Source organism: Corapipo altera, unplaced genomic scaffold (assembly GCF_003945725.1).
Source record: "Corapipo altera isolate COAL_440 unplaced genomic scaffold, ASM394572v1 61287, whole genome shotgun sequence".
Lineage (NCBI taxonomy): Eukaryota > Metazoa > Chordata > Aves > Passeriformes > Pipridae > Corapipo > Corapipo altera.
Window position 1 is genome coordinate 192,909 of NW_020885033.1, and position 27,713 is coordinate 220,621.

General features: G+C 39.0%; 1 protein-coding gene across 2 annotated transcripts in view; it reads right to left on the reverse strand.

The window, feature by feature from the left end:
• Positions 1–2,125: 2,125 nt before the first annotated feature.
• Positions 2,126–27,713, reverse strand: part of LOC113959315 (transcription factor RFX3-like) — a 109,796-nt gene continuing 84,208 nt past the window's right edge. The window contains exons 11-16 of one of the 2 annotated variants that reach the window (XM_027668242.1): positions 11,400–11,497; positions 10,954–11,103; positions 6,070–6,278; positions 4,917–5,070; positions 2,816–2,858; positions 2,126–2,367 (exon numbers count right to left, since the gene is read on the reverse strand). In XM_027668242.1, coding sequence (XP_027524043.1) covers positions 2,126–2,367; positions 2,816–2,858; positions 4,917–5,070; positions 6,070–6,278; positions 10,954–11,103; positions 11,400–11,497 — 896 coding nt within the window. Of the gene's footprint in view, positions 2,392–2,815; positions 2,859–4,916; positions 5,071–6,069; positions 6,279–10,953; positions 11,104–11,399; positions 11,498–27,713 lie in introns of both variants that reach the window. The other variant, XM_027668243.1, reaches the window with a different exon arrangement.

The following is a 27,713-nucleotide window of genomic DNA, read 5'->3' on the forward strand; positions in this document are numbered from 1 at the left end:
AGTAGGAACTGTGCCTACATAGAATGGAGTAGGATGGGTTGCCCTCCAAATTCTGCTAAGAAATTTACAAATAATTTTGTACCCCAAAAAATACAGTTGATCTGTAACCATTCTTGGAGCATCTGAAAGCTCTAGCAACAAATTTCTTTGCTAAGAATACACTGTTCATGTCACATGCTGTTCACCCATTTGGTATATATGACTTTAAATAAAAATTGGTCCAAAATTGGATTTTGGGGCTATCTCAAACCATGACATCATGCTAGAGAAAACAAGAGACTCCCTACATTTTTTATACAGTCCTTTCTATAAAATTGTTTTTGTTATTATTCCTTCACTTTTTGTTTTTATTTATTTATTTTCACTATTTTAGGCTAGCCAATTCATATGTCTGCTTTAAAAATAATGAAAATACTTAATATAATCAGAAAAAAATTAGACATTTAATGTTAATTAATATGGACTGTATAAACTATCACTATAAGATGTTATCATTAAAACATAGCATCAGACTGACACCCTACCACATATACAAAATGAAAATATGTGCTGCATTATGTACCTGTTTATTTATTTTGTCTGACTTTTAAAAATTAAAATCTGTCAAGGATTTAAAATATATAACCATGATTATGACTAGGGTCCATTTACTTTAACAACATCTGAAGTTGGTATTAAAGTTAGTTTTGCTTTTCAAGTTCCCAAGCAAATTTTAATTGTAATAAAGTGATATTCAGCTAGAAACAAGAGAAAATATTGTTAATATCAATTTTAGGAGGGATATAAATATAACTTAATAATAAAACCCTCTTTATTTCTTTGAAGACTATGTAACCTGCCCCAATATTTAGGAAATTTGAAAGTGACAGGCACACCTTGTTGAATAAATTTTAAGAGTTATGAAAAATAACAAAAAATACTAAATCAGTTTCAGTTCTGTTTAAGGCACCATGTAAAAGCCGAGGTACAATGATCCCTGATGTACATTCTTAAATGGCAATGATCCATCTAGCCACCTATCCAAATTTAATGCAATTGGGAATAAGTACAAGGGAGGTGTGTCAGTTACACTACCTTAATAAATTTTTGTAAAAATTTAAATTCACTTTATTATTTGGGAAATATATTTTGAAAAGAAAATGATGCAGGTTGCTACATTTCTTACATTCTATAAATTATCATTTATGAAAGCAGCAAATTAAACCAGTAGGAAAAGGCCTGGAATAGAAGAAAGTCATCCAAAAGGAATGTTTTCCTGTATGCCCAGTTCAACATAAGTAGCATGTACACTTAAAAAAAATCAAGTCACTTTTTTTCTGGTTTAGTTTCTATTAACTACAGTACCACTTGACAAACAAAAGTATCTGTGCAGTGATCTCAAATATAGAATCAGTAATCTCCAAAACCAAAGGAATTGGCATGCAAATAAAATCCAGAGCTGTTGATTTTAAAGGAAGCTTGTATTGTTTACACAAGATCAGATAATTAGGTGTGCCTACAGTGTACACATTACCACATTGTTACAATTCTATCACTTATTCTGCATTTGTAAATGCAGTGAAAACACTTCTTCCTTACAGAAAGAAAACAGTAGATATTCCCAACCCTCCAACGTTATGATAAAAATACCCCCTGAATCTCACAATTTCATCAAAATAGTGTCTTCTAGTTCTGTTCAATGAAAAGTACCTTTTATAACAAATTTGATGCATCTGCTGTCAAATGAGCATGCATCCAGTATAAGTCAAAGAAAGTATTTTTTAAAATATTTTGCATCTAATTAAAAGCCTATGCATATGAAATCATTATGACAAATAATTAACAAAAAAATAAGTTGTTTTAATTTTAAGCAAACAAAAGCATTAACATTAAAAGTTTGACAAAAATCTTCATTGACACCTGGAACTAGGAAAATTCATAATATTGAGTAACCAATGTAAAATGATTTTGCTTACAAATTTTTTTAAACATCTGACAAAATGCATACACACATTTCACAACTCTAATAAAAGGTAATGTTCAACACAGTTAAAATTTGATAAGTGAACTTTCAGACCTATTTGCCTACCTCACCCCATTAAGTCCAGCATCAACAAGGCTAATGTAGTTGGGGGGCACTTCAATATTAGACTGCAGTATATGTATTTCCAGTAGCACTGCATTGTCTGATAGTCTGAGTATTTGTAACAATGTGCTCATTATGAAGTGGGTTCAGGAGGCTCTGCTCTACTCCACTCTCAAGCACTGGTTGCTGCATGCACCCTGCCTGAAATGCTTGGTTTAAGTCTGTTTTCTCCCTCTTTGCTTGTGGTTCTCCATTTTCATCCATCTCTTCTTCTATTTCACTTTCAACTTCACTGCCCTCATCTGCACACACAAAAAGAAAGAAAATGAAAAAATAGTACAAAGGGAAAAAATCTGAATACAAAGGCCTTTATTTTGCAAATAACATGAAATATGAAAACACAGGAAAGTGTAGCAACCAATCATATCTTCCTTTTTCCAGTTGTCCATCCCCTTCAGTTCTCTCACCAGGATATACAAATAAATTCTGGGTGAAATTCTGAAAATTTCTTGTGTAAATAATAAACATTTTAAAAAAAATAACTATTAAGGCCCTACAGTATTGTAATCATTATTATATATAATGTATAGCATATTGTACCCATATAATAGTGATATTCACATAATTTAAATTATGATACAGCTTTAGATTCTGCTTAACTATATTTTAAAAAAAATAAGAACTTGTCTTGCTCCAAGACACACATTAGTTCTAAATAAAATGATACATTAGAGAGGTTTGACTGCTTACCTTTATCCATATTTCCAGGGGATATAGCATTTAAATCACCAAACTGCAAAATAAACAATAAAAAGTGTAGTCACAGTCCTATATAAACATGACCTTAGATTATCTATGATGAAGCCAGTAGTATGCTCTAATGGTTTGTTGCTAGTATGAAAGTGCATGCATCTGACTGCAGTCACATCCATAGTATACCAGTTCATTTTCCATTCCATCATATTCACGTTCATACTAAGGAAATTAAAATAAAATATTCTCAGCAATTAAAACAATAGGATATAAACTTAACCATATGGTTTTGGATTTTTTAGGGTGACATGTCAAGGTCTTTGTTGCTTTGAGTGAGATATGTCTGATGTAGAATGCTAGAAAATATGACCGGTGTCCATTTTTAAACTGCAATATTTTAACCAAAAACTTGTTTAAAAGTTCCCCTAAAATGGTGTGTCACTAAAGGCAGTTATAGTGTAGTAAAACTATATGTAATGTAAATAAATGGCACCACTGAAAATAAGGTTAATGGTTATTACAGCATATTCGGCTGACTAGTTTACTTATACTAAAAACAAAGTGAAAAGTTGCTCACAAGTGAAAAATGCAAACTTCTTTCCTCCCTTTCCTTGTCCGAGTCTTTTATCCTTCTCTTAAATGATAAGCAGCAGAGCATAATTTGATGAGTTAATCTCAAATGAAAGGAGTACAATATTTAAATAAATATATTTCTAACCATACCTGATTCAGTCCTTTTCAGAAATACAGAAAGATAAAACTTCAGTGAATATTAAACCAGCATAAGCAGCAGCAGCCCTATCCTTCCAGGTTCCTTCACACATACTCCCTCCTCACCTCCCCATACCCATCCTTTCACCTTAAGTCTTCACATCGCCATGCAAAGAACCACATGACAGAACTAACCCAAGAAACTTAGCCCAAGGGGTTATTTTGCACAGGATTAATTCTCTGATCCAGTTAACCACAGGTCTGCCTGAGTACTTGTGCCAGCATCAATATACAAATCTAAGGGGATGGGAGAGGAGGAAACAGAGTGCTTTTCTCAGCTGCAAAGACAGTTCATAATGGCTTCAAGTGTTTGTCAAACCAGCCTTAGTCTTTCCCATTTTATATTTCAACCAGTCAGTAAATGCAGAGAAACACAAGAAACCATGTATTTAATGAGTGTTTACAACTTCTTCCCTGTTCCCTTCATCTCTCAAAGCTTTAGATTACATATTTTCTCTCTAAGATAATATCTGCCTTAAGTTTGCCAAAACATTATAGGAAGTCCCCCAGTACTCCACAAACATTAAATTTAACATATACTATGTCTGTCAAGAAAACAAGAATGTAGCAATACTACACTTTTGCAATACTTTGCTATAAATGTAATGGCAGAGTTCAATCAAGTATCTAATCAGAAACAGTCATTTATTTTTTTACAAAATGTCATATCAAACTACAAATTAGGCCAACTTCCCATCTCTATGAAAAAGTACATATTTTTATAATATTTAATTATACTATTTAATATATCCTGAGGAAAGAATGATATATCAAGTCATGCAAGGTGACTTACAACTTATCAGGAAGATAAAACATGATATACTGATCATCAAGTATAAAAACATTATGCGTCAGTCTAGTGAACTATCTATTGTATCTCCACATCTATCCATTCTCTAGAACTTTAAAAGTACAATTCCTTGATGATAACTCCTAAGATAATGTAAATTCTTAAGCAACTCGCACAAAATTAACAGTTAGGTGAGTTACTGAAAAAAAAAAGAGGTCTGAGGAAAACAAGACACAGTGGTTATGAATTTAGACTTTTGCTCTGATTATTTTAAGCAAAATACATTGAAATATAGGCATGAAATTATGCCATGTCCCAATCCTGCAAGTACTTCTGTGCTACTTTCATGTGAAACATGGATGAAGATAAATAACCCAAATCTGAAGATGCCAATGTATTTGCAACTCAATCTACAATGAATTACAAATATTATTACAAAATATCCCATAGGTCCATGTAAATGTTCAAAAAAATTGTATATGCATATCCAGATTTATCGCTAAATTCACCAATCCATTGTCTTGCATATTATCTTACCTCTCCCATAACTGCAATAGGTGTTTCTCCTGTTGCCTGAGCAACACGATGTTCGACTAAGTAAAACATGTACTCATCATAAAGCAAGCGGATCAGATGAAAAGAGCCAAAGCTAGCAGCACTGCGTAAGGTTAAATCTCGAATCACCATTGAGCTATTTAAATATGGGGGGAAAAATTATGAAATAAATATCACAATTATTTAATAATTTATTCATATGGAATATACACTTCAAGAATAATAAAGCAATGCTATCCAAAAACATCTGATCAATGGTAGCTTCAGAAAGAAATGTCTGGGAAAGACAATTATTTTTCTCTCCCCTTTTATGAAAGCATGGTTAGAGACCACATTACACAACTAGAAGCTAAATTTTAAAAAAGATGGGAAAGTTTTTGTTTTGGTGTATGCACAATTACCAATATGTGAGCACATGTAAAAACTGAACTTAGTGAAAGGAAGACCTCTGTTAAAATTTTAAATAACAAAATTGTATTAAAATTATTTCATTTTAAACAAAGTAGTCCTTCAAAATATTGTGTCTTGTGCTCACATTCCTAGTTCAAAGGTTTTAATTGGTATGATTTTTAAACTTGTAAAATTTAGATAAGTTTGTGTATACCTTATAATAGAAAAATGCAGATTGTGGATGAAAACATCCATATGATACTCTCAGAAAGTATATGTACCATTTTGAAAAAAAAATAGCTTTACTATGATAACTGATACAGTAGCAGATGAGATGGAACATTTGCCTTGTTGTTCTTTTTACACATTAAAAAATATTTTCTTGTCCCTACATAATAAAAATAGAAACCATGGTATTTTAATAACTAGTATTAAAACATTTGCTTTAAAATTATATAGCTATTCAATCCAAAATGTTTCATGGCATATTTCCAAATCAGGATAAAATTCCAACCTCATTACCCTTACACAAGGTCTTTAAAACAATATACAAGGATCGTTTCATCCACTACTGAGTTGAGTTGCACATAGCACTGTGTTTAATGTTAACAACACTAATCTTTCAGTGGATGAGGGGAAGACTCTTAATTTCTCGGGAACTATTGTCTGATATTACTTTTTTCAACATTATTACAGCATACAGTTCAGCAAATAATAAAATAGATAAAATAATTTAGAAGACTACCTGTAGAAAGACCATTTTAAAAGAAATTGCCGTGCTGCTTTAGGAAAACTGGGTCTTCCTTCATATGGTTTCAATGCTTGCATCATTACATTATCAAGCCAGGCAGCCCATTGCTCCAGAGTGCTCTGCTGCTGAAGAGTCATCTTGAAATCTGTTTCTAGTCTTTGAACCATATTGTCATCACACTGACACACCCAGGAAGCCTGTTCCTGTTATAACACATGGTAAACATGAAAGTAAAACACAAAATGTAAATTATTCTTAAAGACTGAAGAATTAAATGAAAAGGATGAAATACACTTATTAAACAAACTAATGAGTATTTTTATCTTCCTGTCTCTCTCAATTTTGTTGGAAGAAAATGAGAATAAGGAATCCAAAGTATAAAAATGGGCATCAAATAAAGCACACACATAAAAATACAATGAAAAATCACAAATACATTGCAATGTTCCATATTAATTTTCATTAAAGAATTTTCAACTTCCTCCATTCAAAGTTTTTCTAGTAAAAATTTCAGGAATTGCCAGGTTTGAGACTACAGGAACAAGGAATGGAAAGGGCAGTCAAATGGAAGTTGAGAGAGTAAAAGCTAAAGAGGAACCAAGAAACCAAAGTATCATGGTTACTAATGCTTTGAAGGAGTGTCCTGGTTCCGGTCAGGACAGGGTTAACTTTTGCAGCAGCCAGGAGGGGTACAGCCAGGAACCTGGGGTTATTCTATACCAACTCATGTCATGTGCAGGGGGGTATTGTCTTTCCTGTTTGCCGGAGTGTGTGATCTTTACCTTTTTGTGCCTCCAATTCTCCTCTCCAGCCCTCCACAAGGGGAGGGGGAGAGAAGCGAGCAAGTGGTACATGGCCTGAAGTGTTTCAGTGGGAACACTAAATTGGGAAATGCTATTCCTAAACAACGATAGCCTTATTTGGAGCCCAATGTGGGGCTCGAAGGGTTGAGATGACAACGATGGATCCTGGGATGATACCCCCCCCATCCTCAAGGCTCAACCCTTTGCCTGCTGAGAAGATGCAAAGGCATCCAAAGTGAGTATTTCACTGAATTCAAGGGGAATCTTTCAAAGGTACCTTGTACAGACTCTTTAGGTCTGTGTGCATGCAAATGTGAATATACTATAGCAAATGTACTAGGAATGCTGCTATCCTAGATTCTTAAGTACTTTAGATTTGTAAGTTAGGCCTGTAAGTAAGTTACTGTTGTGCTATAGTAAATTCTATATGAATTCTTTGCTAAATTATTTAACTTCAGTTATTGATTGAGTTTAAGTGCTGTTAAGTTTAAGTTAAATGCTTTTGGGCCTTTAGGCATAAACTGTTGATCAAGTCCGGGCTCAGTTTAGTACAGGGGTCTACTCTAAACCTTGTGACTCAACAGAAGGGTCTTCCATATTCCTTTTTTATCTTTACCCTTTCCTATCCTTTTCTCTCCCCCCCTTCCCCCAGCCTCCACATAATTACTATTGGGTTTCTTTCAGTTTGGATTGACTGATTTTGGATTTTTGTTTGCTTTTTCTCGGTGTGCTTTAACCATCTAGTAAGTAGTAGAGTGATCCTTGCCAAAGAATTTTGTTATGCTGTCACTTTTATATTAAACCTGTTTTTGCTGATACTTTGCTGGCGATTCTTTAAGCGACCTTAAAACACTCACTGGCCCAGGGGTGGAAACACAGTCCTACTATTTTCCATGGACTGATCCAGACTGCACTGGAAAAGGGCGAGGCTCCAGAACACTTGCAATACATTCATGCATGACATCACTGTATGGGGCAACACAGCAGAGGAAGTTTTTGAGAAAGGGAAGAAGATAATCCAGATCCTCATGAAGGTTGGTTTTGACATAAAACAAAGTAAGGTCAAGGGATCTGCCCAGGAAATTCAGTTTTTAGGAGTAAAATGGCAAGATGGATGTTGTCAGATTTCAATGGACGTGGTCAACAAAATAGCAGCTATGGTGGATTTAACCATCAACACTATCTCCCAGGTTATCCATAACTGTGAAACAAACAGGCCAAGCGGGTAAAGTCCCTGTGGTATGGGGGACGAAATGGTCGAAATATAAATATGGGGAGGCCTGGCAGATTGATTACATCACACTCCAGCAGACCTGCCAAGGCAAGTGTAATGTGCTTATGATTGTAGAAGCAACCACTGGGTGGTTGTAGACGCACATTGTGCCTCACACCATTGCCTGGAACACCATCTTGGACCTTGAAAAGCAAGTCCTGTGGCAACATGGCACCCCAGAAAGAACTGAGTCGGCCCACGGGACTCGTTTCAAAAATAACCTCATAGACACCTGGACCAGAGAGCACAGTATTGAGTGAGTATATTATATTCCCTATCATGCACCAGCCTCTGGGAAAATGGAATGGTACAGTGGACTGTTAAAAACCACACTGAAAGCAATGGGTGGTGGGACCTTCAAACATTGGGATCTGCATTTAGCAAAGGCCACCTGGTTAGTTAACACTAGAGGCTCCACCAATTGAGCTGGCCCTGTCCAATCAAAACCTCCACGTACTGTAGAAGGGGATAAAGTTCCCATGGTGCATATGAGGAATGCGTTAGGGAAGACAGTTTGGATTAGTCCTACCCCCAGCAGAGGCAAACCCCTCCGTGGGATTGTTTTTGCTCCAGGACCTGGGTGCACTTGGTGGGTAATGCAAAGGGATGGGGAAACACGATGTGTACCTCAAGGAGATTTGATTTTTGGGTGAGAACAGTTGGTAATGTTGAATCGTATGATATTGGTTGCTGAATGACACTGCCACTGTATGCCATAACTACCATGGACAATGAATATAGACTGTTCCAGATACACCAGTCGTGATCTCCTGATGCAGCTTGCAACCAGCCAACAGCACACCAGCCCTTCTGCCCTGGAAGACATCTAGGACAGATAGAATCCACAGTCATGGACTAAATGAACTCAACATCTTGGAGGAACAGCCATTGACTATGGAAATGATACCTCTGCTTGTGTAGATATATATATATATATATAGTTGCAAGGTGTAGGATCTGGGCATGAGGTAGATGATATAAAATAAAGGGTGGATAATGTCCTGGTTCTGGTCAGGACAGGGTTAATTTTTTGCAGTAGCCAGGAGAGGGTGAAGGTTATTTTATACCTGAGATTAGCTCACTTGATTAAAACTTGGTGCTAACGCCAAGGTCACAGGTTTAATCCCCTATATGGGCCGTTCATTTAAGAGTTGGACTCGATGAGCCTTGTGGGTCCCTTCCAGTTCAGAAGATTCTGTAATTCTGTGACTATGCTCTGTGATTCTATACCACTTCACACCATGTGCAGGGGATGGAGGGGGGTGGGTAGCCTTCTGGTTTGGCTGGTGCATGGCGTGTGCAGTAGTGTGGTACTGGGTTAGACATGGAGAGCAATCACATGTGAATCGTTTGCCTATCTTGTACACTCTTATTAGCCTTGTTGTTGTTACTGTTTGTTTTCTTATCTCATTGCTGTTTCTAGTAAATTGTTCTTATCTCAACCCATGATCTTTACCTTTTTTGTCCTTCCAATTCTCCTCTCCAGTCTGCTGCAGGGGGAGGGGTGGGAGGTCTGGTGTGTTTCAGTGGGAACACTAAATTGGGGAATGGCATTACTAAATCATGACAGAGTTAAGACCAACTACAATTTCTGTTACATTTTTTAATCACCTCACTTAAAAAAAGCTTTGTTTAATGGACAAAAAAGGATTGCTGTGTTTATCCATAGTCTGCAATATATTACAGATTGCTTAATGAGTAATATAAATAGCACACAACTGGACAAACACAGTCCATGTACAATAATGAGCAATTCACAGTATTATCATGGAATGTGATTATATTACATTTTTAAGTTTTAATAAGGTTAGTATGGATACTTCTGTTAAATGGAATTTGAGAAAACCAATATTGATTTGACATAGACCATATTCTTAAACTCTAGCTATCACATGCCAAGTTAACAGCTCAACATTCATAGACCCTATATCTTACCACAGAACAATTTTTAATACACCATATACTGGGTCACATACTAAATCACACACTATTATGCAATATAACTATATTGTGTTAAATATTATTTATTCAAAGATCTTTGAAAAAAGCAAAAAGAATTTAACTGTTCTTAGTGAACTTCTGAACTTCTGTTAAAATGAGTTTAAATGTTTGTTCATGAAAGAAGACAAATGTATGACTATCAGTAATCTGGGCCATGTAAGTTAGTTGAGTAACAGGAGAAAAAAAATGTTATTTTTTCTAAGGAGAAGAAAGAGGCAAAAGGGAAACCCTTTTATAAGTCTAATGAAAAATAATAAATTGATGTTTTACAGATAACTGGAAAATAGTTCTAACCAGTTACTTAGGAAAGGTCAGAAATGTAAACACAAACAATTAAAGTATACATATGATATTGTATTTTAAATAAAAATATGAAACATAATAAAAATAATGAAACCATCTGTACTAGAAATAGTGCTGTACGATCAATACTTTTTTATGGAAGATCAGAAGCTATGTTACTATCCAAGATTTCATCTTCAGGCATTGTTCATGCTGTTCATTCTAACAACACACTTAGTCTACACTTTCATCTGCATTAAATAAAAATTGGCAGAATGCATGGTCTGAAGGATAAGAAGATTTCAGAGAAAATGGAAACAGATAATGTTTCTGAGGTTTTATTTTCCTTACAGTCAAAGCAGAAACTGGAAATTTTTGACTGAATCACTGTATATATATAAATCAGAAAAATGTTCCTACTTTGCTTTCTTGATAGAATAAGAACTAACAATAAAAATGAAAAAAATCAGGTAGAAGTTATAATTTTTTTAAAAGTCTGGTTTTTAAAGCCAAAGGTACCTGTACATTGGCAAAATCCACACGGTTGAGATCACTGAGCATCTGGTTGATCTGAGAAGTGTTCTGAAGCACAGCTCGAGCTGCCTGAGCCAGGTGATTAAGAGATGTGTATCTTCTCAAAGTCTGGGCAAAGGCACTTACAGAGGCAACCTATGAAGAATTCCATTTATCTTAACACATTGTATTATCGACCAATCTTCTGTTTCATCTATTTTAATTTTAAAATTGTTGTATTAATTTATGAGCAATTCACATATAATGGAACAAATACTGTTTTTCCTATGGTTTTTTTTTGGCAAAACAAAGTTATTTCCAATCCCATGTTTTATCTTTGAAGTTCAACCTAAATATGACATTTAGCATAAAAGTTAAAAGGTTGCTACTTTTAGATCTTGAATGACATCTAGTGTACAATTGTGAAAAAAACTGCAGTAAACTTTGTTTACCTTGGTTTGTATCATTCTCTGTGGAATATTGATCATGGCACTGGAAAGCCAACCTTCAAGGTTTTTTGCAAAATTGCGAATGGCTTGAGTCAAGGCACCTAAACATTAAAGAATAAAAATAAAATTAAAAGGATGGTAAGGTGCCTCTCTTGAAACCTTTTTCATCCTCAGTATTTAAATATCCCACATTGAGAAGTACTGCATTTATTGGCTCAGAGACTTATTCAATCTAGGTTTAGATGCCTATCAATACGAGAAGGATGTTGATAAACTGGAGCAAGTTCAGTAGAGGGCCACAGGGTCAGGGAGCTGGAGCACATACCTTATGAGGAGAGGCTGAGGGAAGTAGGTTTTTTCAGCCTGGAAAAGAGAAAGTTTGGGGGGACCTAGTAGAAGCCTTTCAATACCTACAAGGTATCAAGAAGATAAGAGTCAGCCTCTTCAAAATGATGCAGGAGGGTGATAAACACTGGGCATAAACTGAAAAAAGAGGGGTCCTGACTTGTTAAGAGAAATTTTTTCACCTTGAGGACAGTTAAGTAGTGTCAATTCATGGCCCTTCAGTGGACTCTCTCCAGTATGTTCATGTCACTCTTGTACTGGGGAGACCAGAACTAGAGACAGGACTCCAGGTATACAGTACTCAACTGGTGATGAATAAAAGGGAAGGATCACCTACCTGGACCTACTGGCAATACTTTGTCTAACACAGCCCAGGATACCATTAGGAGCAGGACTTGGCACTTCCCCTTTCTGAACTGTATGAGGTCCCTCTGGATAGCAGCACAACCTTGTGATGTATCAGTCACTCTTCCCAGTTTTGTGTCATCAGCAAACTTGCTGAGGGTATGCTCTGCCCCATCATCCAGATCACTAATGAAGACATTGAACAGTGTTGGACCCAGTATTGGCCTCTGGGATACGCTGCTATTTACTGGCCTCCAACTAGACTTTGTGCCACTATGACCATGGGATTCTCTTTAAGAATGGAGGACTGCTAGGGAGAAACAGGATCCACATGACTAAGTGAGGCGCAAACAGCTTTGTCAACAGGCTGACCAACCTGGTAAGGAGAGCTTCACACTAGAAATGATGGGGAAGGGATGACCAATAGTCAAGTGAGTAAGTCATAGACTGGATAGGCAAGCAAAGGATGTGGTGTAAACAGGAGGGACATCAGAATCAACAAAATCATGTTGAAAGCAGACCACTTCAAGCATGTGCACATAACTAAGGAAATGTCAGGACATCAGCATTATGGGAAAGCTTTCATACCCTTTTGGGGAAATTGGTATGACTGGGTGCCTCTCTGAAGTGCCTGCACACTTATGCATGCAACATGGGGAAAAATAGGAGGAATTAGATGTCTGTGAGCATTTGCAGGGCTACAATCACAGAGATATTGTGGGATGGCTCATACAACTGGAGTGCTACAATGGATAGATACAGAATCTTTAGGGAAAACAAACCAAGAAGGTGTTCTATATGAAGGAGGAGGTAGAATGTGTGGAGCTTTGCCTAGGGATGGATGATAAGCCAGGTGAGAGCTTAAGGGTCCGGATTAGATGACATAACAATGTGGGTGATGATGTAGGTATCTGATACAGACTACCTCATCAGGAAGAAGTAGATGAAGTCTTGTGATGGGTTGACCTTGGCTGACCGCCAGGTGCTCACCAAGCTGCTCTATCACTCTCCCTTCTCAACAGAACAGGGGAGAAAAATATGACAAAATGTTCATGGGTCAAGATAAGGACAGGGAGATCACTCAGCAATTACAATCACAGGCAAAACAGACTCAGTTTGGGGAAATTAATTGAATTTATTGCCAATCAAACAGAGTTGGATAATGAGAAATAAGAAGAAATATAAAAAAAAAATTCCTCCAATCCTCACTTCTTTCCAGGAACAACTTAATTCCCAACTCTTCCACCTCCTCCCCCCAAGTGGCACAGGGCAACAAAAAAAGGGGGTTGTGGTCAGTTCATAACACTGTCTTTGCCTTTCCTTCCTCCTCATGTTCTTCCCCTGCTCCAGTATGGGGTCCCACCCATGGGAGACAGTCCTTCATGACCTTCTCGAACATGGGTCCTTCCCATAGGCTACAGTTCTTCATGAACTGCTCCATCATAGGTCCTTTCCATGGGGTGAAGTCCTACAAGAATGGACTGTTCCAGTGTAGGTCTCCACACAAGATCACAGGTTCTGCCAAAAAACCTGCTCCAGCATGGGCTCCTCTCCACAGGACCACTGTACCTACCAGGACCCTGCTTTAGCATGGGCTCTCCATGGGCTGTAAGCTTTCTTCAGGGCACACCCACCTGCTCTCGTGTGGGGTCCTCCATGGGCTGCAGAGCGACAGTGTGCTTCACCATGGTCTTCCCCATAGGCTGCAGAGGAATCTCTGCTCCAGCCACTGGAGCACCTCCTCCCTGTCCGTCTTCACTGACCTTGGAGTCTGCAGAATTGTTTCTCTCATATATTCTCACTCCTTTCTCCCAGCTGCTGTTGTGCAGCATTTTTTACCCTTTTTTTAAAATATGTTATCACAGAGATGCTAATAATGTCTTTGGTTGGCTCAGACTTTGGCCAGCAGTGGGTCCATCTTGGAGCCAGCTCAAAATGGCTCTTTCTGACATGGGGACAGCTTTTGGTGTCTTCTCATAGAAGCCATCTGTGCACCCCCCACCTCTACCAAAAGCTTGCCATGTAAAGTCAAACAGGTCTCCTTCAGGTAACTGGAATAAGCTTCATGTTCACAGGCTCCAGTTCTCATGAGGGACTTGAACAACCCCATATCCGCTAGAGGGACAACAAAGCAGAGCAAAAGCAACCCAGGACAGTAAGTAGCACAACTGGTTGCCCAGAGAGCTTTGTGTAGTTTCCATCATTAGACATTTTCAAGATCTGACTGGGTAAAGCCCTGAGCGAACAGGTCTGAATTCAGCACTGACCATGCTTTGAACAGGAGGTTGGACTAGAGACCTCCTGAGGTTCCTTCCAAGTTGAATTATTCTTTGATTGTAACAATTATTTAGTTTCTGATTTAACAAACTGAAAACTTCCATCATTAATTTTCCACCTTCAGTTTTTGCCTAAGTGCTTTTGCTTTTAAAGAGTAAAACCCCAAAGGAAATGGCAATTATTGCAATACTTCAGTTTCCTCAAGTAAGCTTGAAGTACCCTGAATTATTGCTAACATGTTGTTTATTTTAGTTCTGAAGAACAAAATGCAATATGCAATGTTCAACAACAGTATCAATAACCAATATATATGAATGTGTTAAACTAACAGAAGGTAGGATTGCTCTTACTGATGTGAAAACTTGGTGGCGGAGAATGAATGCTGCCACAATAATGAAGAAGAAAAAACCAGAAAAGGGAAATTCTACTATCTATAAGTGATTTCTTTTTTTACTACATCTAAGAAGAAACAGTGCAAGTAAATGTCGGGGTTAACAGCAGGTCTGCCGGAAGGAAGACAGGACTATAGAGGCAGATATTCTGAGCTTTCTGCGGAGTCAGAGTGAGCTTGCTGGAGCTTAGTCACTATGAGTCTACGAATGCTGAATCATCGTGAGTTTGCTATAGGGCAGCCAATCGTGATGTATGTTTATGAAAAAGCACCAAACGTAATGTAACATATATGTTATGTCAAGAGCTATAAATGTCGGTGACTTGTTACAATAAAGGTTCTATCTATCTATCCCTCTCCTGTCCTGCTTTTGGAAGAATGTTTCTGTGTCGCTTAGGCCGTCTCAACAGCGACATCTGGTGACGCCGACGCGATTGCTGCGCTGAAGGGATTTATCTCCGAGAGAGAGTTCAAGGTGATTTTTCTCCGAGAAGAGAGAGAATTTGAAGATTTCTCTCCGAGAGTGAGAGTTTGCAGTGATTTCTCTCCGAGAGAGAGTTGGACACGTGGGCTGACGCACAGGGGAGACAGCGCCCAATGAAGCTTTGAGAGCAGTGGAAGTTCTGCTAGGTCCGGACCTGAGATTTATTGATGCCTCGCTAGGTAAGCTATCGGGGCGAGCCATCAGGAACAAAAATTGTAATGGGACAAAACATGCAGTTGCGGCAGCTGCGTTGCCGTAAAGAGCAAAGCTATCAGTCAGCCATAGTGACTACATTTCACATAGGAAGATAAGCAGGCTGCTAGCGTCCTGAAACCGTAACGAACTGTCTTTCTAACTTTAAAAGATTGCGCTTCTAAAAAACCCACGCCTCCAAGCCAAAAAATGTAGAAAAACCTAGCAATTTATCCCCGGAGGCAGAAAAGAAAGAGTGGCCTCTCCCCTCCATTGCCGCCGGTGCGAGAATTTTCAGCTGCGTAGTCGCGTAATGGCGTCGGCGCCATGCTGAGAGGGGAGCAGTGCATCGCTACCCGACACACGCCACCCCGACCGAGCCGTGCGGGACCGAACCGTGACTCACTGCCCAACACGCTAGGCTCCCCCTCCGATCGGGAGACCTTCCATCCCAGCTCACACACAGTGCCGCCGCTGCAGAAAAAGGTTTTCTACCAGGTGACTCAGCCGAGGAAACAACTAAGGAGAGAAATTCAAATCGAGACGTGCAGGCAAAAGGAGCGGGGCAGAAACAAACTGGAGAGCGAACAAAGGGGCGGCAAAACCGAGCTGAGTGCCGCGGCCCCTCAGCGGGGGCCGGGCGGAGGACAAGAGAGCAGAGCCCGTCTTTGTATGTGCCCTCGGGCTTGGAGTCGGCACCCACCTTCTTTTCTTTCCTTTTCGCAGCCTGAGTTACCTATTCTTTCTTCATGTGCTAGTTAACTGTTTCAGTTTCACAGTGTGTGTAAGGCAAAACACATACGATATGCAACTGTTTTAAAAAGTTCTCACAGATTAAGTTTAATGTAGTGAAAGGCCGAAGTGTCTTGAACAAAAGAGAGGGGGTACCTACGCTGTGCTGGGACCCTGCGAAGACGGCCCCCGCCGCTCGCAAGCGGTGGGGGGAGAGAGCGGGGGAGCAGCCGGGCGCAGGGCGGCTGACAGCGGCGCGCGGGGGGGAGCGCGCTGAAATGGCGGAACGGCGCAGGGCTGGCGGTCCCCCTGCCTGCGATGAAGAATTCCGAAGCGTGTGTGTGTGGGGGAAACGGCTTTCCACCGGAGCTGAGCGGAGGTGGCGCCAGGCACAGCTGTTCCTGCCTCCTCTCCCCTTCCCCCCTCCTCCCCCCCCGCGCGGACAGACGTGCAGCACCCTTTTGTTGATTTGTGTGTTGCAGACAAGTCTTTACAGATTGCTAGAAAAGGTTTTGTGTAGACTAATTTAGTAAAATGCCTGGTTCAAGGTTTCTTAGTTGACAAAGGCAGTTTTTGCCAGAGGGGAAAAAAAAAAAAGTAAGAAAATGAAAATTGGGCCGTTTTAGCCGGAAATTTCCACCTTTGTGGAGAGAGAGATAAGATCTAAAGAGATAATACAGGGAATTGCCTAGCAGCAGACAGCCTTTCAAATTTAAACTGTTGCTTAGTAAGGGAATAGAGGAAATCAAAACCTTTTCTACCTTTTATAACAACAAGCAAGAAACAATACATGTAAACTTCTTTGATAACCTTGATTTTTCTGTTCTCAGTAGAGCATATGCCAGAAAGACTGAGAGGTGGAAATTTTCTTAGGCAATTCTTTTTGATGCAAGTTGTTGCTGAAAACCAGAAAACATTCTGAAAACTCGAGTGCTTTCAGAATTGTGAAGTTTTCTTAAAAAGAGAAATAAAAGAGTATAAATGCTCTTTCACCCAAAGATATTTTGCTGGAAAAGATAACAGCACCAATAACAAACTCTAAAATAGAACACAACTGACTATTAGTTACAGCCTTCCATTGATTTGTTTAGGTTTATTACATTTGGGGATTCAAAAGACAAATTCTGCCTTACTCAGATTCTGTGAAATACAAATATGCGTAATTTTGAAGGTATCTAAAATTGTCTTAAACTGCATCTGTTCTAGTCTCTGTGCTAAGCAGCAGAGGTGTGTCCTTGTTATCAAGTGACAAGCTTAGACCAGAACTGTTGCTGCTTTGCCAGGAAGCATCCCTGATCCCCTGGTATGCTCCTATAAGTAAGACCCTGATTTGGGGCAACCTGAGTGAGTTTTGCTGTAGCTTTATTTAAATTGCTAAAGTTGGAAGTTGCTAAACGTTGTTTGCAGTTGTTAAATTCTTAAATGCATCTGTGTAAGTTAAACTGTTATAACTATTTTGTTCAAGTAATGTGTTTAGAATTTTCAAGCATTCCTATTCTTCATTACTTAATGCATACAAATATTCTCAAAATATTATGTTATCCCAGAAAAGTATATAATATCTGCAAATATTCAGAATTAGTTGCTTATAAATCCTAGCTGATCATATCTTTTCAGAGGCTGGGTGAAACTGCTTAAGTCTGAAAGGACATGACTGTTCTCCAGTTTCATGTTTTGCATCCAGAGAGGCAGAAATCTGCCCTATGAATTACTGTGCATCCTTACATTAGAAAGGTGGAAGTTTCAATTTCAAAAATGCTGTTCAAATCCCAAGCTATGTGTAGCTTGATAACAGAAAAGTAAAGGATACAAAACTATATTTAATCCAATTATGCAAATAAAACCCTTATCAAAATCAGTAATCCCATCCTCTGAAGGATTTCCATGTGCTGGAATTTCGAACAGCCAGTTGTCTCTTCATAATGAAAACTGACACTTATCAACCTGCTCAATTAATGCCTTGCTACTTTCTTTTATCAAAGTTACAGTGGCCTTCTTGAAATTCAGTGTGTTTTGCTTTACGATAAGAAAGAATTGTTCTGCAGTACAACCTGATAAAATGCTGCTCAAAATGATAAAGAGAGTAAAAGAAAATACAGAAGTCAGAGACCTAAAGAAACTGAGTTAAAATTAAATGTGATTGTTCTAACCAATGTTATTTGAGAAGCAGGATTGAAGAATGCTCCAGAAAAAATTCAAAAAACCAAACCATAGAACCTATCTCCTACGGAGAGAATTATACTGCAAAGAATCGTCACTAAGCCTTCAGCCTCAGAGAAAAACTGTGAAATTACCCACAATAACCACTTAAAACTGACTAAACTATTAATAACAAACTTGTAAGTTTTTTATTAAAGGTGAAGAACGCCTAGAAGAGGCAAATGAACAAGGGCCGAGATTTAACTACATCCCAGACATCAGAGACAACTTGGACTGACTTCTCACGGAAGATACTGAATTTCAAGCTGTATTAGCAGACTATAATAGTGACTTATCTATTCATTTTTCTAAGTACCAACTATAGACAGAAATCATGCGTTGCTGCCAATCACACATTACTCACGTAACTCAGACATTATTTTAATTTCTCCACAATTTAGGAAGTTTTGAAAAAACTGTAAGAACAACTAATGCTGTAATTTGCTGTTTTTCCAAAGCTAAAACAATTCTTGCAGGTTGGAGTGCATGTCCCGCTGCAGACATCCGGCATAAATCTCTAAAAGTTACAACATTATACTCAGTGTGAGGGGGCATGGATGTCTTTAACAGAATTATTTGCAATATACTATGTGAATTCTAATAACTGTTTTATTTTCCTTTAGTGACTACTGCTGTGAGACTTCTCTTGATATGCCTAATGTAAATGGTCAGAGATTCTTATTCAGTATTAACACTGTTGAGTAGATAATCCCATGATAACTTATTGTACAAGCTAATTTGATCCATATTTGATACAATATCCCTTCGGTTCAGTCAAGATGTGAATTATGAGTAACTAGGTTCAAGAAGTGAAATACCATTTGTATTAATATACAGCTCTTACAGCATGTTGCTAAAAGATGAACAAAAATATAAAATTAGATGATGTGCTAATAGAATAATATAACCCTGAATTTTACACATGAATAGAAATTGCTTTATAGAGCACTTCATTCCATACAAAATTTCTAATACCCTTTTTAATTAATGTAAAAAGTGAAAGTAAGGATAGTTCTTCTAATGAGAAAATAAATGTTAGTGCCTTAAAGATTAAATTTCAGTAAGCTACAAACATGTCCCACCTATCTCAAGGATAAATAAGACTTTTAAGTACTAACTTTATATAAAAAATAGAATACATGTGACTTGAGCATTGCAATTTCAGAAATTTTCACTAAAATAACTGTCCCTTTTTAACTTTGTTTTGTAGTGAAGAACATGATACAATAATATTCAACTACAAACAGAAGCTTTAACTTATTTACCTTTTGTTTTAACCTGTGTAAAGTGACAAAAACCTCATGTTTCTACTTAAATTACCGATGTTTAAAAACTCCTGAGATTTTTATTATTCAAATGGTTCTTTAACTCGTTGCAGTTAAATTCAAAGGTTTAAATTGTTGTTTTTTCCCCTTTTTGCCCTTCTATATGTCTGCTTACTAAAAGAATAATTAAGAGTAATTCAGAAAATTTAATCCTAATCCAGGTTACTGTAGTCCGGTGATTGCAAACTAAACCTTCTTTCTTTCCTTTTTCCCCTTCCTGGCATCACATTTGTGTCTCCCTGCAGCAAACTCATCGAGGAAGTCCATTCAGCCAAATAATAAGGTTTTTTTTGCATAACTAGATCAGCTGTGTGGCCTGAGTATCGAGACTACATTGTCTCCACAGTGAATTGACTTAAACACATACAAATAAGCCCATGGGACAAGTGGAAGTAAAAATAAGATCAAGTAGTGTATATAACACATGATGTGTAATTTCTCTTGATGTTCCTTAATCATCTCCTTTAGAATGCTCTGTATGTAATACTGTCTTCTTAACTTTGACTTAACTGGAAGTTAGTACCCAAAAGGAAATAGCATCAATAACAGATAATAGTTATAACAGTGGAACTTAGGTTATGAAACAAATTAAGTGCCTTTCAGTTAGAAATTAAAAGTGTATGGGCATTACTTTCTTATGTTCTTTTAGCTTAAATGACATTGTTTCTATTTTGTTGTGTAGAAAAATCAAATTACTGCAAGATGCAAAATGCAGAAATTACTCACCAGTGTTATGTCTTTGACTTTATTAGCCTTTAGTATTCTAAACAAAACTAACTCACTCCTAGAACAAGTTATTATCAATAAAGCATTTTACACATCAAATGACTATTTTTAAATACAAAAAAGGGGGAAAGAGACTATGTATGTGCATAAACAGATGCTAAATCAGAATAGATCTCATTTAAATTTGTTAGACCTTATATTCCTTATAATAATTCCTCTTCAAACCAAGTACAGTTGTTGAATGTGACTACCAAAAAATGACAGACCGAGAAGTACACAGTCAATAACTACTTAAAATGTAAACTGTGTAATTACAATGTAAAAGTATAATAGAAATTCCAGTTATGCGTGAGTGAAGAATGAGGTGGCCACCTATTGAATGACTGGAAAAAGATTGTATGAGAGAGAGAAACTGTGTAGACTTAAAAATACTTTACATGAGTGTCAAGATTTTAAAGGAATGTGTTACATGAATCTGTCAGACCATAGTGAGTCCTTATTCTAGATGGTAGATGAACTCTCTTTTTTCTTGGTGAAGTGTTGTTATCCATCCTCATTGGGAAATGCTGCATTTCTTCTTAGCTTTGAATCAGGGTTTGTTGATACTGATGCCTTGCTTGATCAGCCTGTTGCAAAGGGCCCTGCAACAGACTGTCAAGGCCATCTTTGTGGCATAAATACAAAAAAAAAGGGGGAATTGTCGGGGTTAACAGTAGGTCTGCCAGAAGGAAGACAGGACTATAGAGGCAGATATCCTGAGCTTTCTGCGGAGTCAGAGTGAGCTTGCTGGAGCTTAGACACCGTGAGTCTACAGGTGCTGAATCATCGTGAACGTGCTACAGGGCAGCCAATCCTGATGCATGTTTATTTACAGGCACCAATCGTAATGTAACATGTATGTTATGCCAAGAGCTATAAATGTCGGTGACTTGTTAAAATAAAGGTTCTATCTATCTATCCCTCTCCTGTCCTGCTTTTGGAAGAAGAATGTTTCTGTGTTGCTTTGGCCATCTCAACTTAACAGCAACAAGTAAAGACTGGATTTTGTTTATGAGGCAAAACAGCATGTTTGGTAGAGTAACAATCAACTGTTAATGGAAGTCACCTAATATGAGAAATGCCCTTTTTCAGCTTGAGTAATCGATGAATCCTGTAATTAAAAACTTCTGCTAGCAAAGTTTTTTCCTGGACAAATGCTATGTAAAATACCTAAGATCTTTTCAACCCCGCTGTATTACAGAATGATCTGTTTTAAAAAATGATTGTGGAAAAAATGCAGTTCAGTGTCATCCTGATTTAAAAAAAAGTCTTTAGCTATGAAGAAAGAAAAAGTCTGAATTCTAAAGAAATAATATTCCATCTTTCTAGCTGAACACTATATTATTAGAGGACGGTGATGTATAGAGTGATCACAAATTTCTAATGAACTTTGAAAATGATACGTTAAATTAAAAAATGTTGTTGTCCTCTGTCCTGTAAACAGTGGTTAGCATATCCAGCCATTACCAAAAGCCTAAGCGCCTACATGCTCCAAACATTCTTCAAGTTGATCTGGGTATCATCAAAATTGCCAAAAACCACTTTCAGAGAATTTTAAGCATCTGGTGCAAAATAAATGGCCTAAGTTCATTCAGATAGTTTGTAAAGTGTTACTAAACACATATTAAATGATGCGGCAAAAAAAGTTAGGAGAAGAACATTTATTTTTGGATAAGCATTCAAAACGTTTGTGTTTCTCATATGAAATCTTTCTCCTACACAAATAACAAGATTTTGCAGTTTTTCCGGAACTTGAAATTGCTGAAATTGAGAAATACAATGTGAAAAATATCTTGAACATAACTTCTCTGCCTGGAAGAGGAACTCCCAAACAAGTTTGGTACTGTCCATCCTGTCAGTTAAAAAGGCCATTCTCAGGGGAAAGGATCTATTGCCATTAATACACAGTGGTTCTGGTCTTTTGCTAGAATCATTAGATAATAATAAATTTTACTCTTGCTGAAGTATAAAGTGTTTGACTTATTTTTGAACAAAGAAATTTGACTTTTTCCTACTCAGTAGTTTTTCATTCATTTTGTTGGCACTAAAAAGTTTTCACAAAAATTTCAACTGACCAAATTTTACTTAGAGCTTGTTTTCAAAAAGTTTTTCTTCACTCCTAATTTCCTTTATGGTAATATTTATTAGGAAGTTATGGGAAAGAGTAGGTTTCCCCGAATACTGAAAATCAGGAAAAGAAAAAAAGATGAAACTCAAAAATAGAATTATCAGTTTACATCCTTACTAAATTAAACATATTTTCCCTTTTTTTTTTGCTGTTGGTACCTTTCTGATTATCCAGAAAAAAAAGAAACCTGCCTATGATGGGGTATTTCTACAAAGTAGTACTTGCAAATATTTTCCTGAGTTTCTTCTTACAGCATAGATAACAGAGGCAGACAACAGATGCAGCACTTGACTCAGAAGGGGCCCAGAAACTTTGCAGAGAACAGCATCCATGTCCTGAGTAATGGTGTTAATGTGTCACAGGGTACCACCTCCAGCCATGGATGCAACTATCCCTATAATGTCAGAGGTCTCAATCCAGACCGAACTCCCAAAGGGAGGATGCAACTCTCAGAGTACAGTGAGTGCTTGGGGTCTCTCGTTGAGGCTGGGGTAGAGGGAGACAGTTTCCTTGCCTGCAGAAGGTGTGCAGTGGAACAGGACCTGTGTTGCCAAGGAGGTACAGGAAGAGGTCAGCAGACTGTGTGGTATCAGAGAAGGTGAGAGAGAGATCTACTGGTTTTTCAAGACCCTGCAGCCTGAAGTCTCAGCTGTATTGAAGGAGAATCAGGTGGTCTGTGCTACTTGGGTTAGGAAATAGCAAAGGCTGGAAACCTGTGACTTCTGGAAGCAGAAAGAAGGCTCCTGCTTCACCTGCATATCTCCAGCTAAAGAACAGATGCAGTACCCTCACAGCAGATGAAGGTCTGGGAACTCTGTCCAATGAATCATCTGAGCTAGTTAAACCCAAGCCACACAGCAGCACCAGAAGGAAGTGACAAGTGATAATAGTGGCAGACTCCATGCTTTAGGGGATGGGGGCCCACATCTGACCTGCTGTGTTGGGAGATTTACTGATTGCTGGGGAGATACTGACAAGGTTTGTCCAATCCTGGGATTATTACTCCTTGCGAATCTTCACATGGGCACCAATACTGCCAGAGGAGACCTGGAGCATATCAAGTGTGACTACATGCACCTGGGAGCAATGGTCAAGGGTATGGGGGCCCAGGTAGTTTTCTCATTGATCTTTCCAGTGAAAAGCAAGAGCTTGAGGAGGAATGGAAGTATCCTGTGGGTCAACAGTTGGTTGCTCAGCTGGCAATGACAATTGGTATTTGTATTTTATGACCATGGTGACCCTTCTTTAAGGATTGAAGACTGTTAGAGAGATATGGGATCCACCTGACCAAGTGGAGCAAAACCATCTTTACCAACAGGCTGGCCAACCTGGCAAGAACTTTAAACTAGAAATAACAGGGGAGGGAGATGACTACCCACAATCGAGGGAGTACTGGAATGGGTTGGCAAACAAAGGGTGCAGGGTGTTATGGAAAAGAGAGAGCTCGTAATCGGCAAAACAGGGCTGAAAAGGAGACACTGCTGGACACAATTCTTACAAACAAGGAAGCTTTTCTTACAATTCTTACAAACTGTTGGTGATGTGAAGCTTGGGGGGAGCCTGGGCTGCATTGACTGTGAGATGGTGGAGTTGAGCATACTGAGAGAATAGACCTGCTTGGAAGAATCCCATGGGAGGCAGTCCTGGAGATCAGACGGGATCTAGGTGACCTGCTTGATATTCAAGGATCACCTCCTCCAAGCTCAAGAACGGTCCATCACAATGAGCAGGAAATCAAGCAAAGATGACAGGTCTGCATGGACGAACAAGGAGCTCACGACTAAAACACGAAAAGGAAGCACACAGGAGCTGGAAAAAGGGGCAAGTGACCCAGGAGGAATGCAGAGACACTGTCCAAGTGTGCAGAGATGAGGTTAGGAAAACCAAAGCCCACCTGGAGTTGAAACTGACGAGGGATGTGAAGAGTAACATTAAGGGTTTCTACAGGTACATCAGCAAAAAAAATGAAGACCAGAGAAAATGTGAGCCTGGTGCTGAATGGGGTAGGGAACCTAATGACAAAGGCTGAGGTACTTGATGCCTTCTACACTTGAGTCTTTACTGGTAAGGACTGCCTTCAGGAATCTGAAGCCTCTGAGATCAGAGGGCAAGTCTGCAGCAAAGGTAAGTCATATGAGGAGCAGCTGAGGCAACTGGAGAAAAGGAGACTCAGAGGTGATCTTATCACTCTCTACAACTATCTGAAAGGAGGTTGTGGCAAGGTAGGGCTTGGCCTCTTCTCCCAGGCATCTAGCAACAGGACGAGAGGACATAGCCTCAAGCTGCGCCAGGGGACATTCAGGTTGGACATCAGGAGGAATTTCTTCATGGAAAGGATTGTTAAACATTGGAATGGACTGCCCAGGAAGGTGGTGGAGTCATCATCCCTGGAGGTTTTCAAGAAATGACTGGATGTGCCACTTAGTGCTATGGTCTAGTTGACAAGGTGGTGATCGGTCAAAGGTTGGACTCAATCTTAGAGGTCTTTTCTAACCTAAATGATTCTGTGATTCTGTAATAATGTTGATAACACACTGATGTTTTGATTGTTGCTAAGTAGTGCTTACCCTAAGTCAAGGACTTTTCAGTGTTTCATGCTCTGCCAGTGAGGAGGTACACAAAAAGCAAGGAATATAGCTGGGACAGCTGACCTGAACTGACCAAAAGGATATTCCATGACACAGAACATCATGCCCAGTATATAAACTGGGGGGAGTTAGCTGGAAGTGACCAATCGCTGCTCAGAGACAGACTGGGCATCAGTCAGAGGGTGATGAGCAATTGTATTGTGCATCACTTGTATTTCTTGGGTTTCATTTCTTTCTCCTTTTCATTACAATTGCAATTACTATTATTGTTATTATTATCATTAACATTATTAGTATTATTATATTTTACTTTGTTTCAATTATTAAACTGTTCTTATCTCAACCCACAAGTTTTACTTTTTTTTTTCTGATTACCCATCCAACTAGCAGGGGAGGGAGGGAGTGAGCAAGTGTGTGGTACTTATTTGCCAGCTGGGGTTAAACCCCAACACCATCTAACAGTCCATTGATCAAACCCATATGCCTCCAATTTATTGGCCAGAATATTTTGGGGGACTGTTTCAAAGGCCTTACAGAAGTCCAGGTAGATGACATCTGTAGCTCTCCCCTTTTCCACTGATGCAGTCACTCCATCATAGAAGGCCGCTAGATTAGTCAGGCATGATTTGCCCTTGGTGAAGCCACGTTGGCTGTATCTAATGTCCCCCCTGTCATCCATATGCCTCGACATATCTTCCAGGAGGATCTGCTCTGTTAAGGAAACTACCCAGTCTTACCATTCACACGACTTCTCCTTGGAAGCACCAGCTCAGGCTGTTTCTGTGTTGCTGTGCCATGAATAAATGGCTTTATGGAACAAGACATCTGAGATTCTGCTATGGGAAACCTGGGGTCAAACTGGTAAGAAAACCTGGTCTAACTGTGTGTGAGGGGGAGTTGTGGGGAGCCAAATGGGGCTCCCGTCAGCTCACTGGAGCCACCTGCAGTGAAGGGGCTTCAGTCTCAGAAGTTAAAGTCTTTGTCCTTGGGACTGTGACTGCCAGAGAGTCTCACGAATGGTGAGACAGGGTAGTTTCCTTAACATGCTTCATGATCTTACAGGTAACAGAGGTGAGGCTGACTGCGTGGTAGTTCCCAGGGTCCTCCTTTTTACACTTTTTAAAAATGAGTGCAATGTTTCCCTTTTTCCAGTCGCTGATGATGTGGTCTGATTGCCATGACTTCTCAAATATAATGGAGAACAACTTGGCAACTATATCAATTTCCTCAGGACCCCAGCATGCATCTTGTTGGGTCACAGAATCATATAACTATTTAGGTTGCAAAAGACCTCTAAGATTATTGAGTCCAACCATTAACCTAACACTGCCAAGTCCACCAATAAACCATGTCCCTAAATGCCATGTCTACACATCTTTTAAATGCCTCCAGGGATGGTGACTCAACCACTTCTATGGGCAGCCCATTCCAATGCTTGACAACCTTTTCAGTGAAGAAATTTTTCCTAATATCCAATCTAAACTTCTCCTGGCGCAACATGAGGCCATTTCCTTTTGTCCTGTCACTTGTTACTAGGGAGAAGGGACCCCCACCTCACTACAACCTCCTTTCAGGTAGTTGTAGAGAGATAAGGTCTCCCCTGAGCCTCCTTTTCTCCAGGTTAAACAACCACAGCTCATTCAGCCACTCCTCATAAGACTTGTGCTCTAGACCTTTCACCAACTTCATTGCCTTTCTGTGGACTCGCTCCAGCACCTCAACGTCTTTCTTGTAATGAGAGGCCAAAAACTGAACACAGTATTTAAGGTGCAGCCTCACCAGTGCCAAGTACAGGGAGACAATCACTTCCCTAGTCCTGCTGGCCACACTATTTCTGATACAAGTCAGGATGTCATTGGCCTTGGTCACCTGGGCACACTGCTGGCTCATATTCTTCCCACATAAACTCACGACATCTTTGTAGTCCTCCTGAGTTGCCTGTCCCTCCTTCCAAAGGTCATAAACTCTCCTTTTTTTTCCCCCCAAGTTCCAGTCAAAGCTCTCTGTTCAGGCAGGCTGGTCTTCTTCTCTGCCAGTTTGTCTTTTGGCACATGGGGACAACCTGTTCTTGTGGCTTTAGGATTTCCTTTCTGAAGAATGTCCAGCTTTCCTGGACTTCTTTGCCCTTCAGGACTGCCTCCCAAGTGATTCTCTCAACCAATCTTCCAAACAGGCCAGTCTGCCCTCCAGAAGTCCAAGGAGGCAGTTCTACTGGCACCCCTCCTTACTTGTCCAAGAATCAAAAACTCTCATTTTGTGATTGCTATGCCTAAGATGGGCTCCAACTATCACATCATCCACCACTCCTTTCCTATTCAGAAACAGGTCCAGTGGGGCACCTTCCCTAGCCGACTCCCTCACCAGCTGTCAGGAAGTTATCTTGCACACACTCCAGGAACCTTCTAGACTGTTTCCTCTCTGCTGTGTTGTATTTTCAGCAGACCTCATAAGTTGAAGTTTCCCATGAGAACAAGGGCTAATGATCACAGGACTTCTCCCAGCTGTTTATAGAATATTTTGTCTGCCTCTTCATCCTGGTTGGGTGG